This window comes from Apium graveolens, chromosome 2 (assembly GCF_009905375.1).
Source record: "Apium graveolens cultivar Ventura chromosome 2, ASM990537v1, whole genome shotgun sequence".
Taxonomy (NCBI): domain Eukaryota; kingdom Viridiplantae; phylum Streptophyta; class Magnoliopsida; order Apiales; family Apiaceae; genus Apium; species Apium graveolens.
In genome coordinates this window covers 296,105,719-296,125,236 of record NC_133648.1, presented here as the reverse complement: position 1 = coordinate 296,125,236, position 19,518 = coordinate 296,105,719, and the positions used below count along the sequence as shown (strand labels likewise).

Genomic DNA, 19,518 nt, shown 5'->3' with positions numbered 1-19,518 from the left:
TTTTTAATTTTTAACGATACTTTTTGCGGTTGAAACAAATCAAAATAATCGCACATAAATATCAAAATTCCCAAAATAATCAACACCAATAATATATGTTTGTAATTATTTAAATCATTTTTGAAACACACAAGTACTTGCATTTAACGATTAAGCGAACCGACATGCAGGTGAATTAAATCCCACAAATTTCCGAAATTATTTTAAAATTCTCGAAATATCACAGACTTAATAAAATATGAATTTCATAATTTTTGAAGAATTATGAAATTAAATACTGATTTTACAATTAAATGAAATCACAAAATCATTTAAAGATAAATAATCAATAAAATATTAATTTCTAAATTTTATAAACTCCTCAAAATAATAAATAAAATTATGAAGTAATAAAAATGATTTTAGAGATAATCCAAGTATTTATGGAATTAAATCTCGATTAAAATCACCTTTAAATATAAGAAAAAACAACACAGTTCACAAATAATTACTCAAATGATTCTCGAATACCAAAAATCACTTATGACTCATCACAAAGTAATATCCAGCTGACAAAATCCACACACATATTTTATTTATTTAATTATTTAATAATTACACATTTAAATAATGCAAAAACATACGAGTCGTTATACTTAACCATTGAAAACCAATAACATCAAAACAATACATGCCTAACTAGTTTATTCGGTTAACTTATGAATACATAAAGTTAATAAAGCCTAACACTGTTAAAGGACAGGTTAACATAAAATTAATCTATTATTATAAACTAAAATTTTTCTGGCCTAAACATGGCAGTGAATGGAAAAACTTAGCCTCTGAGTGATTTTTAAATATTATTAAAAATACACATTACACATTTGATCACAACTAAAATAAATCAATATTTAAATAATTAAATATTACCTAATATCAAATAGAAATTATGATTCAAATATGTGTAGGGAAACAATTATCTAGCTGAGACTATGAATAAATTAAAAACTATACATATTAATACATATTAATTAATTATATATGATGAACATGTTACACCGTTTTAAAGAGAATCATGACTTGGTTCTCCATTAGACCCCAAAAAGAATATGCATACGATATTTCACAATTAAAATACAGGTTAAACTTACAAGAGATTAATTTTACCATAAATTTAGTATCAAAACAATTATTAATGACTTCAAATTAAAATACGCATATGATGTAATTGAACAAAACGTGATTACTGGACTCATGTAAAACACACACATGAGCATATATGAAAATACATCTCAGTCCTAATATTGGGGCAAATAAAATAAAATAATTACATATGAATGGAAATGTTGTAAAAATCGAGGACATATATTTTTTGTTTATAAAATAATCCACACTGACTCTACTTCTTTCCTAATACTCTGTGGCGCTTATTATTCCGCGATTGATCTTAGGATTGATTTAATACAATTAAGAGAAAAGTTAAATATATATAGACACGGGTAACCGGTATTTGAATTGGTTTCACATTCTTTTTCTTTTATTGAACTAGTAATAAGTATTTTAACTTGTAAACGATTAAATGACAACCCTTTTAATTAGCAAAAAAAATGACAACGTTTTTAAGCCCAAACTTGCCCCAATTGTTAAATCTGACAGAACCAACAAACTACATTCACTGAACCTGCTTGTTTTTCTTCACTCTCCTGTTAATCAAATCGAAGATCCAAACTTTACACACACACAACAAAACCCATCCGAAATCAATTAAAATGGTGAGCACAGATGTCTTCTCAAAGCTACCTGATGATGTCGTTCTCAAGATCATCTTCAATCTTGATGATGATCCAAAAGCCTGGGCTCATCTTGCTTGTGTTTCCACTAAGTTTTGTTCTTTATTAAACACATTTTGTTGGAAAATTAAGTGTACTCAAACAATCCCTTCACTTGTCTCTCATCTTGTTTGTGTTGAGCCTAACAATTCTCCTCCAGGTGGTTGGTCTGCCCTTTTCAAGCTTTGCTTTTGTTGTCCAGGTCTTGCTCAGGCTGGTGTTGTTGTTGAAAATCTTGATGTGGTTCCCAGCAATTTGGCTCAGTTTGGTACTTTTAATCAAAATCTTGATGTGGGTCCCAGCAATTTGGCTCAGTTAGGTACTTTTAATAACCCTGTTTCAGTTTCTGATTCTGTTGTGTCTTTAAATGATGTTTCTTTAAAGAAATGGGTGGATGATGAAAGTAGTGATGATGGTGTTGTTGGTAATGTGTGTAAGAGGAGGAAGATTTGTAGGTTTGTAGGATCACATTTGGCTTGTGGGGCTCGCGAGTTGAGCCGTGAGCAAGGGAATAAGTTGTTGGCTAGTCGGTTTAGAGGGGATTGTTTGTATATTTGTGGTTGGCCTGGTTGTGTGCATAATGATGGGAAGCGGAATTATATGCTGTTTAGAGGCATTTTTAAGAATTTTAAAGAGTCTAGGGTCTGGAGGACGCTTAGTTATGGTGATCGGAATAAGGTTGATTTGAGTTGTGCTTATTGTTCTTGCAAGCACACTTGGAATCTGCATTCTGCTTTTTGTCTGAGACGGGCGTTTGGGTTTCATGAGGATGGGGAGCCGGTTGTTCGAGCTTATGTTTGTGAGAATGGGCATGTTTCTGGAGCCTGGACTGATTGGCCTTTGTACACCTGACTTCTGATTTGCTGCTTTTGGGTATTACTTTGTTTTTTGCTCACCTAAGTAGATATGCGTTGGAGACTAATTAGTTATTCAAATTCTGCATATCTTATTTTAGTTTATTTTGTAACTGTTGTAAGACTGTCATGTGCTTTATTGATTATATGATGCTATTATTACTATTAAAACTGAGGTTTTGCAGCTTGTTTGACGAATAATCGACAAATTTTTTATTGTTTTTTTGTTTATTCATCTTTTACTCACTTATATATTTACTTACTGATTTGTCCATGTTCATGATATATTATATTTATGTATGCCTTCATGGTTTTGAGACCGGGGGTTTCCTTGCCTTTTAATTTAGGTCTTTTGTGTCATTGTAGCAGCTTAACTGAGATGATAAATATGATATATGATGTAAGTTATTATTGTACAACTTTTGCTATCTTTATGCATCATTTGCAGTACGCTTTTTGCTACAAGTTGTTTTAGCTGCTCTTTTTGCCAAGCAAAAGAAAGTCATTCGATTTGTCCATCTAAGTTTGTCTAATATTTAAAAAGTAAATTTAATTAATTGTAGTAGGACTAAATATTGCAGGAAATGTACTCTTTTTTACTAAATACTTGGTAGTTGATACTGCAGTGTAGACTTATGGATTAAGTTGTATGAATGATCAATTAAATGGCTTCTCTACTAGTACTATATTTGTTAGTCATTTATCTACCCTTAATATTGCAACCCAACCATTTCTTTGTAAGTTTCTTTTTCGGGGGTCTATCTCAGTCTTTTAAAATTTTCAAAATGACAAAAATATTCTTTGTTAAATATTGAGAGAGACTTACCAACTTCTCCTTTTTATTACTTTACTTGTCTTCCATGCCCAACCTAAATGTAAAGAAATGCTTGGGACAGACTATAAGAGCATATGCACCGGGCTGGTTTTTAGTTGATTCAGCAGAAGAATTGATGGACTAGTGAGCAAGTGAGATGCAGTGGTCAGATATTGCTCCCATCAATTATCAACCGAGCAATGATTCATTAATACCTCCTTTAAAAATCAAAGGAGTACTCGACGGGTATCAATTGGGGGTTTCACCAAATTTTATTTTTACTTTAAACACCTGACAATATCTTAGGTATAGATTATTTAGTGTTTATCTGTTAGACTAGACTGTTACACAAAATTTTATAATAAGGTAAAATCTGTGTAAATTAGAAAAATATTATTGTAAAGACGTTATCTTTTTTTAGTAAATGTTGATATAATAATTTTGAATTTTAAAATTTTATTAAAAATAATTATTATATATCTTTAATATATGAATTTAGAAAATATTTCATAACTTTGAAAACGAAATAGGTAATATTAATCAAATGCATATATTTGAAATAAATTAACCAGAAGGTGATTATGAGCGTCCAAGTTAAATGATGTCATGTAGCCAAAATTACATAATTTTGGAAAAATTATTTGAGTTATTTTGTCTGTTAACGTAAGAAGATTATATAATAGTATATATTGTTAGATTAAAATTTATCTACCTTAAGCACACTTATATATATAATATATTATATTAATAATTTTATTCTTATATAGAAGATAATTAATAAAAGATGGACTTAAAATAAGTATAAAATATAGCAATATTAAGTATAGACAATTAAAATTTAGAGGTCATTTTAAAAATAAGTATAAAAATTTCAATATTAAGTAAGATAGCAACTATAATGTATTATTTATTTGATAAATAGTAATTGATGAACTAATATAGCCATGGGGGTGTATAAAAATTTAGGAAAGAAGTTGATTTAGGATGAATAGTAATCGACTCCATCAATTTAATTGATGAATTGAGGCCCGAGACGGGTGCATATGCTCTAATAGGAGTACATGTACATAATAGCATAATTATCAGGTCTGAAGTCCAAGTCAGCTTGCCCAGATTTTAAAATTATACTAAGTAGTAATTGTTAACGGAGGAATTTGGTAAACAAAGATTTGAGGTTCGCGGCCGAAATCAATATCTGCAGCGGTGTTCCTTCGTCGTAAAAGTCGTCGAAGTTTGGTGATTATGATGAATCGGGGTTGAGATCGCAATGGTGTTTGGTGGTTGCGTATAGAAATTTCACTTTCAATCTCTTACAATGTGCCTACGTACCTCCTTTTTATGGAGGATCAAACCCTACGTAGTTCGGAACTTCACGGATAAGGAAACTCCTCAGCCGGTGGATATCCCATCCGCTATCGCTATCTTCGTCGATCGTAACCGCATGTATAGCCATGACTTACCGTAAATGCTCAAGCGCATCCTTGCCCCCGATGAGGATAACCCACCAGACTACAGGACATGTGATCTCAAGCGTATAAGTGCAAAGTGCGAGATAACCCCAAAGTCTCCCGGTGATGATGACAACCCGGCGAATGCAGAGATAGGGCTCCCAAAGCACACACTAAGTGGTTCCCCTAGGACAACTAGCAAGACTACAGAATGATGCCTTCAATATGTTTTCCGGAGGCTCCCCGCAATCTTAGGTAGCGCCCTAGGCATGGGAGGTCACTCCAGGGCTCCTCTTCTTCACTTGTATTCTTTTAATATTTCATTCACTTCCCAGTTTTGTTATGGGACCTTGCTAATCCTTTATAGTTATTCATTTCACATTACGGCGCGGCCACCCCGTGCGGCAATATAGCACGGGGCGCGCCCGAAGAGGGATTCACCTAAGGGGTTCAGGGACATTTCCCCGGAGTCCGGACCGTTTCTTGCTTCTTGATAATTTTACCATTCCCCTAATTTCACAACAACTTTTAAGGACTTATTTACCAATACTTGTTCGTCGTCGCCGTCTTCTACTATCATGTCTGTCGTAACACTTTTGTTGTAGCGGCCGCCGTAACATTCTTTTACTCTGTTTTATTTCTTCTCATACCTTTACAAGAGGTAATAAGTGGGTCCATGACGAAATTATTATAATATAAACAGCGTATTTTATATTATTATCAGACTTACTAAAAGCACGCATACACGCTCGCTTTTGCGAGATGTGATGCGAATAATTATAATATAAACAATATATTTTGTAATATTATTAGTTTTATTAAAAGCACACATACGCGCTCGCTTTTGCGAGATATGATGTGAAGCGAAGCTGAAGGGCATCGCTATCCTACCTTCAAGTAAGTGCATCGCTTCTTGGGCTTATGCACTGTGCGCTAAGTGCAGAAAAGTGCAGTGCGCTTCTTTTCAGATGTTGACTTTCATCTCTGACTGGGTCATAAAATTTATATTTCTCAGCCAACAATCATGTACACGACGTCTTCTCCTTCTTCTATCTGTATAAAAGGCGACTAAAACACACCTAGTCTTATATATATAACTGCTATACTACACTCCGCACTGCTATACACATATGCTATAAATTACTGATTTTACACACTGGTACACTTATACTTATCTTCTAATTGTTTCTTTATCAGTAATTAGTTTATAAGAAGCGATGGTTAGTTTTATAAGTATATATTAATGATTATGCTAAGATATTAGCTATATATACTAATTATCAGTGTAAAATGCGGTTATATTTTTGAATTTGAGTGTGTTGCCTGAAGAGAATATGAAGATGAAGAATAATGAATTAGCTGTGCATTTTTTTGTTACCTGAAACTTTAAATTTATAGACTTCGAATTTATGTGCTGATTTTAGTTGTTTTATCGTTATCATAATTTAGTTTTGCTTATTAATGTTCTATAAATATATAATGTATTTCATTATATACTATGATTTATGTATATTTAATTGTGTTTGATGAATCCGCACTTTGCATGTTGCGCTAATGCCCCAGGAGGCTTTGCGCTTCAGGCAGCGTTGCACGTTTAATAGCACTGAATATTACAATATAGAATTTCCATGTGATGTGTAATAATTGATGTTATTTAACTTTTTTTTTTTCACTTGGTATAATATGTCTGGTGGTTTGCATATTCGTGATACTATGTATTGCAGTTGTATATCTTCTACAAGTACAATCAGTCTCACATATGTAATTTTGTCATTAATTTATGCATAACTTGCGTAAACATCACAACTTAGAAATCACAATGCACATTTTTTGAATTATCGTTGCATGGTTAAAATATGAATATTAGTATTTTATATGTTATTGTGATTTTTCTCTTTATAGAATTTGTTTATCTGCATTCACAAATTTGTAAGTTTTTAGGTCATAGTATTTTCACGTTAACATAAATAATGAATACTATATATATATTGAGTAATTATTATTCATCTTAACATGAAGAAACTATGACTTAAAAAGTTAAAGATTTAATAAAAGTTATAAATTAGTTATTTGTAAAATTTAGATTGGTAATTTGTGGAGTGTGATGCTGATTTTGTTTCTTTGTAAGCTAAGATGGTTTGTATCCCTCGTATATCTGATTGCATTTGAGAATTTGGTTGAGATGCAAAAGCATTACTTTTCGTAGAATTTGCATTACAAAAGCATTTAAGTAAAAGAATCTGAAGTCCTGATCCTTATATAGATATTCAATCTGAAGTATCTCAAAATATACGATGGACAACGGTCTATTCTAGACACTGCCTGATGACATTCGTTTGAAAATTACTTTGAATCTCGATGATGATCCATGAGACTGGCCTCATCCTGCGTGTCTTTCGTAGTTGTGTTCCTTATTGCATACCCTTTGTTCTAAATTAAATTCTACCAGACAATTGTTTCCCTCGTCTTAGATCTTCTCTCCAACATCGTTGCTGATTCTCCTCCTAGCGGATAGACTGCCCTTTACAAGCTTTTCTTCAGTTACCCTGGTCTTAATCTGGCTGGTGTATGTCTTGGAAATCGTAAAGTGGGCCCTGTCAGCGTGTCTCAATTGGGTAATTATGATTTCCCCATTTCTATGTCTGATTTTATTATATTACCAGATGACGTGTTAGTTGATAAATGAGAGCAATTTGAAGTTAAGATTTTCCAAAATTGGTTGTTGATATCTATGATGGTTTTGAGTAAACTGTGTGTAAGAGGAGAAAGGTCGTCGACTAGTGGACGGCTTGGAATTTTCCTGTGAAGGCCTGGTTGTGTGCGCATTGATGAGGAGTGCAAGCACATTCTTAATAGGGGAATTTTGGAAAATTTAAGGAGTCTGGGGTTTGGAGGGTGCTTACCGGTGGTGATAGGAGAGTGGGATGACCAATATGGTATATAAAATATGTTTCAGGTTATACAACTTTTGTTTATATTATAGTCATGAAATATCACACATCAATTGCAGTTTTCTTTATGTACATTATGCAGTGTTGCTTTAGCTATGTGTTTTGCTAAAGAAAGTTTGTCTAGTACATAGCAAGTAAATCAATTATACTTGGACTGAATATTCAGGGTTGTCTACTCTTCTCTTGTTGAATTCTTTTAGTTGTTTATTTTACCATGACAATACTGTATATTAACATTATAAATGTTTTTTTTGCTCTAAATTCTCAGGCATAATATATTCCTACTCAAAGACAGATCATTTATCTGAATATTACAGTAGTGGATATTGTTTGCAAAAAGTATGGTTGCTTGATCTTGTGTAATGTTTGATGATATAACATAAAGCTGTGAATTCACTCTAAACAGGGTGTTGACTGAAAATGCAACTTGCTGACCACGGGATTATGGGGAAAAGAACTGCCTGGTGCTAGGCAGTTGATATCCTGGTGGTAGTGCTTCTTTTACATAGCACTTCTGTTAGCTGTCTGCCCAATTGACATGATCTGGTTGTGTTTGGGTGGTCAAGTCGTGCACCAAGTTGCATTCCTGGTAAGCACCCGGTGATTTGGCGAATAAGCAGCTTTCCATTTTATGGTCATTTACTTTTATTGCACGGTGATTTGGCGAATAAGCACTAAGTTGTACTTTAGTCCCGTGATTAGTTGTACGTCGAATATCTTGAAGTGGTTATTCCCGATGTCACCGATGCCAATAATGATACCTTTACTTCTATCTCCGAACATGACACTTACAATAGTGATCTTTTTAATGTTATTCAAGAGTGACTTATTACCGGTTATATGTCTCGAACATCCACTATCAAGGTACCACAAGTCTTGCTTAGTCGTAAGGCATACCTATAAAATATATCAATTAAATACATAGGTACCCTTTTGTCTTGATGGTCCTGGGGTTAGTACATCATAAGTAACATTTGAATTTGCATGGAAAAATCTAGGCATTAAATAAGCATTGGTATTCACATAGAGATTTCTAGATGCATCATTCCTAATATTATAAAGTGTTCCCCGTGGATATGTGTTATTTTATTTTGATCTTCTTGTACTAGCATAATTGTTAGAGTTTCCATGTTGATATATCATGCTTCTATAATTTGGATAATAAACATTATTTCTATGAAAGATATCATGATATTTTGTTTTATTATCTTCAAACCTAATAGGTGGTTGAAAGAATTGAGATCTAGGTTGTCTTTGATTGTTATTAGCTACCTTAGGATGTAATACATTCTTTTCAACATTTTTATATGACTTATATCCTCTATGAATCCATATATGCTTTCCTTTAAATTCACCACTTTTAAATTTACAATATGAAACGGTATGTCTGTGTCTATTGCAAAAAGAACATGTAAATGAAGGTGATTTATGAGAATCATTTTTAGTTTGTTCATGGTGTTGAACAACTTTCTTTGGTTGAATATTCTTATCATATCCTAAACCTTCATGGTTAAAGGAATTTTTAGAATGTACCATTTTATTTAGTATCTCATGGACTTTTGTAAATCTTTGAATAACAATTTCAAGATTTTCTTTATTTTTGTTTAAGGCATCAATCTTGTTGTTAAGAATTATTTCTTGATCCTTAACTTGAGATATGAGCTTAGAAATTTTCCTGTTTTAACTGTTGAGCTTTTAGTTCTAAATCTTTTTCTTTAAGCCCATTGGTTTGTAGTAGCTCATTCTCTTTTTCAAGATTGTTTATTTGAGATTTAGTTGAACTTTCTTGAGTAAGTGACTCGTTTGTATTTTTAGGTTCAACAACTCAATGTGAAGTTTACTACTCCCTCAGTCACAGCCAATTGTTATCGTTTTTAGAGAGTGTCTGACACACATTTTAAGATGAATATAAAGTATAGTTCTAAATTTTTTTAAAAAATTTTCTTTTTCTGAATAAAAATAGAATGTTTATACTTTTATTCAGAAAAAGAAATTTTTTTAAAAAAGTTATAGAACTATACTTTATATTCATCTTAAAATGCGTGCCGAACACTCTTTTAGAAACGATAAAAATTGAGAGGGACGGATGGAGTAATATTTTCATTAATTTTTAACTTCTTAGTTTCCATTTCTTCAGATTGGAAGATCAAGGACACATTTTCCACTTCTAGTTTGAGAATATTTTCCTTGTGAGTATTATTCTCAATTTTAAGTAAGTGGGTTTGAATATTTAGAGATGAAATTTCATCTTCATATTGGACTTTTGAGTCCATCATCCGAGTAAACTCCGTACTTTGATTATAATGCATTTCTTCGAGTTTTATTTTCTCGGATCATAATAGATGATTGTATTTTGTCAAGATATTTATACTTGTTGTTAATGTTTACCACAAGTTCAATTAAATCATGTTTATTCATATCTACAAGATTCAAATTAGATTCATGTAATTGAATTAAGTTTGAAGAAAGGCTTGCCTCTTGATTTGAAGTGGAGGTTTCCTTTAGAGTAGATTCATCCCCGATAGCCATTAAACATAGATTCACAATTTCTTCACTAGCTTTTGGAGCTTCTTCATCTTCACTTAAATCCCACCCGTTCTCAGCCACAAGAGATCGTCCTTTTATAAGTTTAGGATATTCTCGTTTAAAGTGACCGGGTTTTTACATTCGTAACACACCTCTTGTATTTCCTCCGTATTTTGTTCTTTTTGTTTGGGAGGAGTATAAGTAGGAGTGTTATTATTATAGACATTAGTGTTTTGCATATCTTTGCCTTTATTATAGCTCGTTGACGAAAAATTACTCTTATATTTAGGAGTGTATTTTTGAGAGTAATTTGGCCTTCCATTATAGTTAAAAACTCTTTGTTGATTATTTGATTTAAGGAAGCCTTTTTCCGTATCTTTGAGCTTTGCTTTGAAGCACATGACGTAGTTGTCTCGTAAGTAAAGCAATTTCGCTTTCATCAAGATTTTGGATTTCTTCGTTTAATTCATCATCGTTTTCTTCTTCATCTTTAAGTATCGATTTTAAAGCCATGTTTTTCTTTTTGTCTTCCACTTTTGGAATGACTTTTTCTTGTAGATTATCTTCTTCGTATGGACGAAGATTTCCAAATAGATTATCTATTTTGTAATCATTGAGATTGTGCATCTATTTGATTGTGATTACTTTAACCTTCCAACTTGGAGGTAATGATTTAAGAACTCTTCGATTCTTTTCATTTTGTGTATAACTCTTTCCGAGTTGAGATAGTTCATCGACAATGCGAGTGAATCTAGTTTCCATGTCGATGATATTTTCTCCTTCTTGGAGTCTAAAGTTCTCATATTCTTGGATCAAAGTGTCCATCCGAGAATCTTTATATCAGTGGTTCCTTCGTAGGTAACCACTAATCTATCCCATATTTCTTGTGCTGACTTGCAATTATTTACTCTTTTATATTCTTTTTCAGCAAGTGCACTTGTGAGTACCATTTCTGCCTTAGCAGTTATATTCATTCTTTCTTCCTCTATTGTGTTATATTCACTAACATTCTTTTCGATGATGATGTCATCAACCGTTTTGGTAGAAATAACAACTCCATCTTCTATGGCCATCCAAACTCTGACTCCTTGAGATCTAGCATAAATGTGAAACCTCATTTTTCATGTTGCAAAGTGGGTGTCATTAAATAGAGGAGGGTGAGAGCTAGATAGACCTTCACCACAACCAATGATATTTAGATACGCCATTTCAGATCACTTTTTGTTGTGCTTGTAAATCTGCAAATCACTTAACAAACACGTTAAAAAGCACTGCTCTAATACCAATTGTTTAAGTCCCGTAAAAGGGCTATTTTAAGCTAGAAGAGAGTTTGAATAACTTAATTACCAATTTAAAAATTATTCTAACATTTTTAAAAATATTTATCCTATTTTAAATATTTTACCGATGCAAATTATAGATGCGGAAATAAAAGACAAGGAAGAAAATACCACACGAGAGATTTATCCTGGTTCGCGATGGCGCAACCTCTAATAGATTTGCTCACCCCTACGTCCAGTCCCCGAGCTCCTCTCCAGGACCCGAGTTTTTCCCTTAATATAACCTTGCTCCTTACGTAAGTGGAGAAGCCTTTACAACCCCACAAATATTTGTCTTGGTGCGTAACTCTGGGTTACCATCTCAAAATAAATGTGCAAACCTACACAACCTATCTTAGATAATAACACCCTGTTATTTCTTCAAAATTGATGTAGAACTCTTGGTGTAGTCTTTGTCCTTTTAAGTTTTTTCCAATCCTGAATCTTATAGTTAGTCTTGAGTCTTTCATCTTCCTCACAGTGCGAAAACTACTAACTCCCCATTAGTACGTCTAGAACTTGGGTCTTAGAACGATAATCACCTCACTATACTTCACCTCACAGCAAAATGAAGAAGACAATATCTATGAAACTATACCCGTTATAGATTAAAAGAGTTTGGACTAGTAATATACTTAACTAGACCGGATGACGTACAAATATTCTTAAAAGAATATTAATGTATACTTTTCTTTAGATTAAATGAATGTTATAGTATACTTGGTATTACTTCATTTTGAATAATATATCTCATTTCCGAAGTAATAAATATATCAAGTCCTTGGTGTAGCGTTATAGCTTTCGGATCTTTGATAAAATAATTTCTCGTTTAATATAGTCGTGTGTAGACTTTTATAAATCAAGAACGTTACACTTATTCTTTAACTATTTGCACTTATAAAATATTTGGCCGAAAGAATAAAATGTGCGTAATTTAAAAAAAATATATCACAAAATATAAGAGCAGAGTTTAAATTATATTAGCACAATTTATATGTGTGTATATATAATACAATATAAGCTTTAAGTTTTTCCCACGAAACACTAAAGATGCTAGTAAGGGAAGTCGCTTAATTCTTACACGATTATATATGTACTTATATTTACTTAAAACCTTTAAGATCTTCCCACGAAACACTAGAGGTGCTGCTAAAGGAATTCACTTAAATCTTTTAACTAAATATAATAAATATGTATATATAGATTTATATAATATAAGTCTTAAGTTTTTCCCACGGAACACTAAAGGTGCTAGCAAGAGAAGTCGCTTAAGTCTTGTTAAACAATTATAACAAATATATCAATATATGGTCAAAATAAGTGTGTTTAAGTTTAAAGAATAAAATGCTAGCTTTGTAATTTAATTCCCACGAAATACTAAAGGTGCTAGTTAGGCATATAAACCAAGCGTTGTATGAAATTATCACTTCGTGCTAGAAGTGTATAATTTGTAGAAAACAATCCTTGTACAGATTTATTTTTCTTTAAGTTATTATATATAAGAGCTTGTAGAGATGAAGAGAAGGTGGTACTAAGATTCTTACATGAATATTAAGTGTGGCCAGTTAAGACTCAAACAAAAGATAAGAGGTTTACCACTTTTAAGAGATGAACGAAAAAGTTTGCCGGAAAAATTTGCCGGAGTTTGGGCCGGATTTTGGTTTGTTGGTCGAACTTGGGCAGCCCTTCGGGAGGCAAGAAAGTGGTATGGATGAATTTTTCTTGGGACGATAGAGCTTGGTTGGTGGAAGTGAGCTTGAAGATCAAAAATCTTAAATATATGATATATATTTGTAAGAGAGAAAATTTTTGAGATGAAGTATTTGAGTTTGGATTTTAGAGAGAGTGTAGAGAGAATATTTCTTGAAAATTCCCAACAATAATTAGCTCCTAGCTTGTGTAAAAAATAGTGGGGGGTGAGTGTTTATTTATAGAAGGAGTTAGGTGAATGAAGTGGTTGAGATTGAGTTAAAATAAATGGTGGATGAAGAAAGTGGTGTGGATTGATGAGGTGGAGGTTTAGTTGTGTTTGTTTTCAACTTGCATATAGGACAAACAAGTTTATGGAGCAAAAATCCCAGTAGCTATTAATTATATAATAATGGATTTTACTTTTTCAATTAATCATTAATTACTTAATTAATTAAGTAATTAGCACCATTAAATATAAAGACTTTGAAAATATTTTATTAAATACAACCAAAAATATGATAATTATCTAAATATCATAAAATAATGATCTGCAAGTTTTGGTCAATATTGGTCAAACGCTCGGTCAAAATCTTAGTCAACACGCCGAAAATCACACCCGAATACTCAAAAAATTACGAAACTTTAACCATTCATAGAAAATACCATTTAAGTGACAAATCTTAAGTTATAAGATTTCCTAGCAAGTGGAAGTATTTTTTGGATTTAAAACGATTAAATCAAGGTTCAGTTCCAAATAAAATATGAACAATCTTTTATGAAAGCAGATATACTTTGTTGGCTCGGTTTGGGCTATAATAAATACTTAGAATATATTTTCTTAAATATAAAATATTTTGAGAGTATTGGAAATATTTTTAAGTATTTAAAAATATTTTATCCGATAAATAATATATTTGAGATACGAGAGAACATTACTTTCAAAAATATGAGAAGGAGGATAAAATGAGATATTAGTATTCCTTTATCAAATATTAATTTCTAAGAGTGTAAAAATATATATCTTTGGATTTATAAATACTTATGGAGTGAAAGATATATATTTTATCCTTTTTAAAAATATTAGTTTTTGAAATAAATTTAGCACGAGCCTTCTAAAGAATATCCAAGTTCTGATATTTCTTTTTCAAACTTGTTGCCTTATTAATATTGCAAGAGAGTCTAAGAAAGATCATATTCCAATAATTCTGTTACGATCTCATTGCTTTGAATTTTAGAGTATATTCCTTAAATATATATATTTTGATTTTTCAGTAAATTGGAATATCTCTTATATTTATATTTAACAATATAAATATACTTAAAATCATCTTTGAAACTATTTTGCTAGATATGGATTTTCATTATGTCAATTAAATTCATGCCTATTTGGAGAGGATATACATGTTTTAAATTTTATGTTAAATTATGCAAATACCAAAATAAGTAATTAATCGAAGATGTCTTTTCACACCTGGTCAAATAATAATGGAGAAGCCACAGTTTGGAGGATAACTCAACTAATCATAACAAAAAATCTTCATTCAGCTTTCAACTTTTATCTCTGGACTTGGAAATAATACTATCTTTATATATACCGCATCTTCTATACACATTCAGCGTCAGCAGAGAACATGCTCTTCTCTCCTTTATGTAAAGTTGCAGATAGATACGTTCTCCAAATACTGTCTTCAAAATCTTCAGATTTTCCCATAAAGTACATAGAAAATATTTTGGAACTAAGAAAATCGAAACCCAATAATCTCTCCCCCTAAGATGAAGAATCCCTTCCTTAGTACAATAAAGTTGGAAACTCCCCTTCTTAGTTTCAGAAAAACTATTGAATTTTGATAATCTCTATAATCATTTATATAATCTCTCACCCTTAGTTGAGTAATCCTTCAAAATGTATCAGAGTGGAATCTTACGAACAAACAACCAAGTGAAGAGATTATGTATTGTAACCATTTCCTCACAGTGCAAGTGTGTGATTTCTGTTTAGTGATCTCATATTGTATTTCACTCCATTCTACACTCAAGTGTTTGTGACTCAGTCTCACAGTGTGTCACTCACTCAAAGCTCCAAACATCCAAGTGTACCTCCAAGAAAATCCTTTTCATAGAAAAGTTGCCTCCCACCTTCAAGGATGGAAACCCTCAGTCTAGAGATTCAGAAATATTCCTTCTGAGAGGGGAAATTAGGATTCTTATAAGTTGAAGAATTCCTGATATCCCTCAACTTCCATGAAGAAGTATACCTCATAAACTCGTCAGATGATATCCGAGTCCTCATTTACAAGTTGCTATTTTGATAAAGGCAAAATCATTTCCATATTTTAATTATGGGAAGATAACCAATGATCAATGATATGCCATTAAGTATCAAAGATTTCTTCTGAAGTCTGTGAGGACTTATCAGAGTCTCCAAGATCTTAACCCAAAAATTAGAGTCCAAGATCATTTTATATATCACAGACTATGATTTGAGAATTAAAATCAAACAATTTCCAGCTCCATATCCTTTTGAAAACACAGACGGGCTTACAGATGTATGAGGTTATAGATGCTCCACTTCTTTGTGAGAGACAAAGCTGTAAGGTTGAACTTTCCTTCCTTATGAGGTGCTTCTTGGCAATATCTCCCTCATTCTCAACGCAACTCCAATACCAAATGGTAATTTTGTCTGATCACTAAGTTGATATTTCAAGGAAGTTAAGTGAATTAGAAAAAAATATGGAGGATATATCAGAGTAAGGTAATGGAATACTGTTTGAGAAGTGTTTGGTTCTAATGACTGGGGCTATAACCTATGAGGTTTGATAGGCTCCTAGCCAGTTTCTAAAACCACTGAGGGTGTTGAAGATCACAAACATCCGAAGTACAATATCAGAAAATTTAATGATCAAGAACATAGTGGTTTCAGGTCTATAGATCTTTTACCTTTACTTACCACAATATGGATTCATGAAAGATGTCTCAAATGATCATGCGTTCTGATTTTTTTGACAATGCCACTTAATCAAATCTCATTACCTCAAAATAGTTCAAGTTGGTCCAGTACAAATAAGCATTATAAATGAAAGGAGTGAATATTATTTCAAACTTATAAGACTTGCATAAGGTAATCAAAGTATAAGAAGTATATCAGGATCTAATATATAAAATAGAGTATAATGATAAGTGGATTTTATATCCACTTGGAACGCTTTATTACAAACTTAAATTGGTGTTTTGGACTCAAGTTGTTGGTATTTTGATGTGTTTTTGTGTTATTGCATTTCATGTATCAATTAATTAAAGAAATGAGCTTTTAAAGGAAATATGAAAAGTGATCAGATTTGGAAGCCAAGTCCATTGTCAAGTTGTAGAGAATCTCGTTAGCTTCGCGTGGGCAGTTGAATCGCCTAATTCTGACGAGCAGAACTCAAGTTATGGCCAAAATAAGATTCATCAGATTTTTTCTAGACAGGCTGCAGGCGCCCGCCTGCTGGAGGAGGCGCCCGCCCGCAGGTGGAGGCGCTCACCTGTTGTTCCGCGTGGCCGCGCTCTGATGCGCGGCTGACTTCACTGAAAAGGCCTTTTTTGAGTGGAATTTGACGATTTTAAGGGTCCATGTCCAATATGGGCTTATATATACTTAAAAAAGGGTTTTCATCATCCAGGAAGATTGGTAGATCAAGGAGAAGACTTAGAAGCACAAAATAACTCCGAAAAAGAAGATATTGTTTTCAACTTGTGATTCTTTGAATTAATTGTAACTTTGGATGCTCGTTTTCGTTCTTGTTGAACCTAGATCTCGTTTATTCGTACTTTAATTATTATTCAGTTTATTAAGACCTTGTTTATACCATGCTTTCATTGGAACCTATGGTGATGATGAGTTCAATTATGGGCTAATCGTTATCATGGGATTCTAGCGGATTTACTTATGGATTTCAATAATTAATTGTTTTGATATCTTGGTATGTGGTAATTGTATGATATCCTAGTATTGATTGTGCTTATTCGTCTTATGTGCGTAGCTAACATATAAGATAGCATGTTAATCTCTATTGAAGCGACAGTGAATATAGAGGTTTAGAACTTGCCATTCTAGCATAGGTTCATGTATTGTATGCATGATTAGTGGGTAACTCTAACCGTTTTACTTGCCCTATGTAATCATTATGGATAACTTGTGCTTAAACCGTTATGTTGTCAAATTCTATAGACATATAGGGTCTCAATATAATTGGTGCCTATTCAGTTTCTATCTCTTTTATGGATGTCTGGTAGAATGGTACTCGTGCAACGAAAGTTGGCGTTTACTAGTTTCGTGTTATCTGATTAGTGTCATCACCATTATATGCTAAGGTTAAGAATAATAAGGCTATTGAATGAAGTATTTAATGAAGTTAGAATCCCATGTTTTCATATATATTAATTCAACCTCAATTCTCTTAGTTAATGTTATTAAGTATAATCTCTTAGTTCAATAAAAACCCAATTTGTTATTTGTCTTAGCATTGAGTCATAACCATACATTGTTGCATAGGTGCATAAATTGAACTTAACCTAAACCAGTCTCCGTGGGAACGAATCTGATTTATATCTTATACTACTAGTGAACGCGTATACTTGCGTGAATATTAGCGCATATTTTCGCCCTAACAAGTTTTTGGCGCCTCTGCCGGAGACTCGGAGTTAATTTTTAGTTTATGTGCTTGTCATCAGTGGTCGTTAAAGTTCATTGACTCGAATACTTTTACTTTCACGGTTTATTTGTTTGTGTTTCAGATACTCATTACAATGGGATATCCAGCAGCACGAACGAAAGCTTTGATGGATTTTTCTCAACCCAAGATCAATGACATTCAATCTAGCATTGTCAGGCCAGCTATCACAGCTAATAACTTTGAGATGAAGCCTGACATAATTCAATGGGTGCAGAATTCAATCCAGTTTGGGGGTTCTCCAACGGAAGATCCTAATATGCACATTAGGGATTTCATTAGGATCGGCGACGCCTTCAAGTTCAACGGTGTTTCTGAAGATGCTGTGAAGCTGAGACTGTTCCCATTCTCTCTGAGGGACAAGGCTAAGAGCTGGTTACACTCTCTACCAGCTAGTTCGATTACTACTTGGGAAGATCTTGCTCAGAAATTTCTTACTAAATTCTTCCCTACGGCGAAGACAACTGCATTCAGGAATGCTATTACTCAATTTGCGCAGCAAACGGGAGAATCGCTATGTGAAGCTTGAGAGCGCTATAAGAAGATGCTTAGGAAGTGTCCTCATCATGGAATTCCTGATTGGATGATCATCACTTGTTTTTACAATGGGTTGGGAGCACAGTCCAGGCCCATGCTCGATGCAGCATCAGGCGAAGCATTATGGGCAAAGAGCTATGAGGAAGCTTATGATCTAATTGAACTGATGGCTGCTAATGAATATCAGTATCCAACTCAGAGATGTCCACAGTGCAAGGTAGCAGGAGTTCTTGAAGTGGATACAGTTACGGCTATCACTGCTCAACTAAAGGCGTTGTCTATGAAGATCGATTCTCTGGCTAACTTGGGTGTTAATCAGATAACCAGTGTTTGTGAGCTATGTGCAGGTTCGCATGCGACGGAGCAATGCGCTATATCTAGTGACTCAGCTCAGTTTGTGAGCAACTTTCAGAGATCGCAGCAACCAGTTCCAGACACTTATCATCCTGACAACTGGAATCATCCTAACTTCAGTTGGAGCAACAATCAGAATGCGATGCAATAGCCGTTCCAACAGTTTGGAAAAAAAAATTCAACCCTCCTGGTTTTCAGCAACAATTTGCACCAAGAAAACAACTCTAACTTCAACAACAAACTCATGATGCAGGTCTATCTTTGAATGAAAAATCTGAATTGGAGGAGTTGTGGCTTATGTGCAAAAACCAGGCTCTTATATGCCAAAGCCAGGATGTTTCTATCAAGACTCTGAAGAACCAAATAGGGCAAATTGCTAATGCCTTATTAAATCGACCATCAGGAACGCTTCCTAGTGATACAGAAACAAATCCAGGAAAGAGGGAAGTTGAAGAACATGTGAACGCCATCACCTTAAGGTCTGGAAAGGTCGCAAGCCCCTAAAT

At 33.2% G+C, this 19,518-nt stretch overlaps 1 protein-coding gene and 1 non-coding gene across 3 annotated transcripts; one reads left to right on the top strand and one right to left on the bottom strand.

Annotated features, from left to right (window-relative positions):
* Nucleotides 1-1,575: 1,575 nt before the first annotated feature.
* Nucleotides 1,576-8,845, top strand: LOC141708626 (phytochrome A-associated F-box protein-like). Of its 2 annotated transcripts, none has more exons than XM_074512344.1 (2): nucleotides 1,576-2,681; nucleotides 7,188-7,205. In XM_074512344.1, exon 1 carries the CDS (start codon nucleotides 1,749-1,751, stop codon nucleotides 2,658-2,660), a length of 912 nt encoding a protein of 303 aa, XP_074368445.1. In that variant the 5' UTR covers nucleotides 1,576-1,748; the 3' UTR covers nucleotides 2,661-2,681; nucleotides 7,188-7,205. The 2 variants fall into 2 exon arrangements, with proteins under 2 accessions (XP_074368445.1, XP_074368444.1); XM_074512343.1 differs by lacking the exon at nucleotides 7,188-7,205 and adding an exon at nucleotides 8,282-8,845 and having other exon boundaries at nucleotides 1,577-2,681.
* A 9,742-nt stretch (nucleotides 8,846-18,587) lies between these two features.
* On the bottom strand, nucleotides 18,588-18,694 carry LOC141710320 (small nucleolar RNA R71). The gene has a single exon (XR_012570846.1). It is a non-coding gene; the product is annotated as a small nucleolar RNA R71 (small nucleolar RNA).
* Between the last annotated feature and the right edge of the window lie 824 nt (nucleotides 18,695-19,518).

Excerpts from the sequence above, each read along its gene's own strand:
- LOC141708626 (XM_074512343.1), top strand. The coding sequence starts at position 1,749 with ATGGTGAGCACAGATGTCTTCTCAAAGCTACCTGATGATGTCGTTCTC.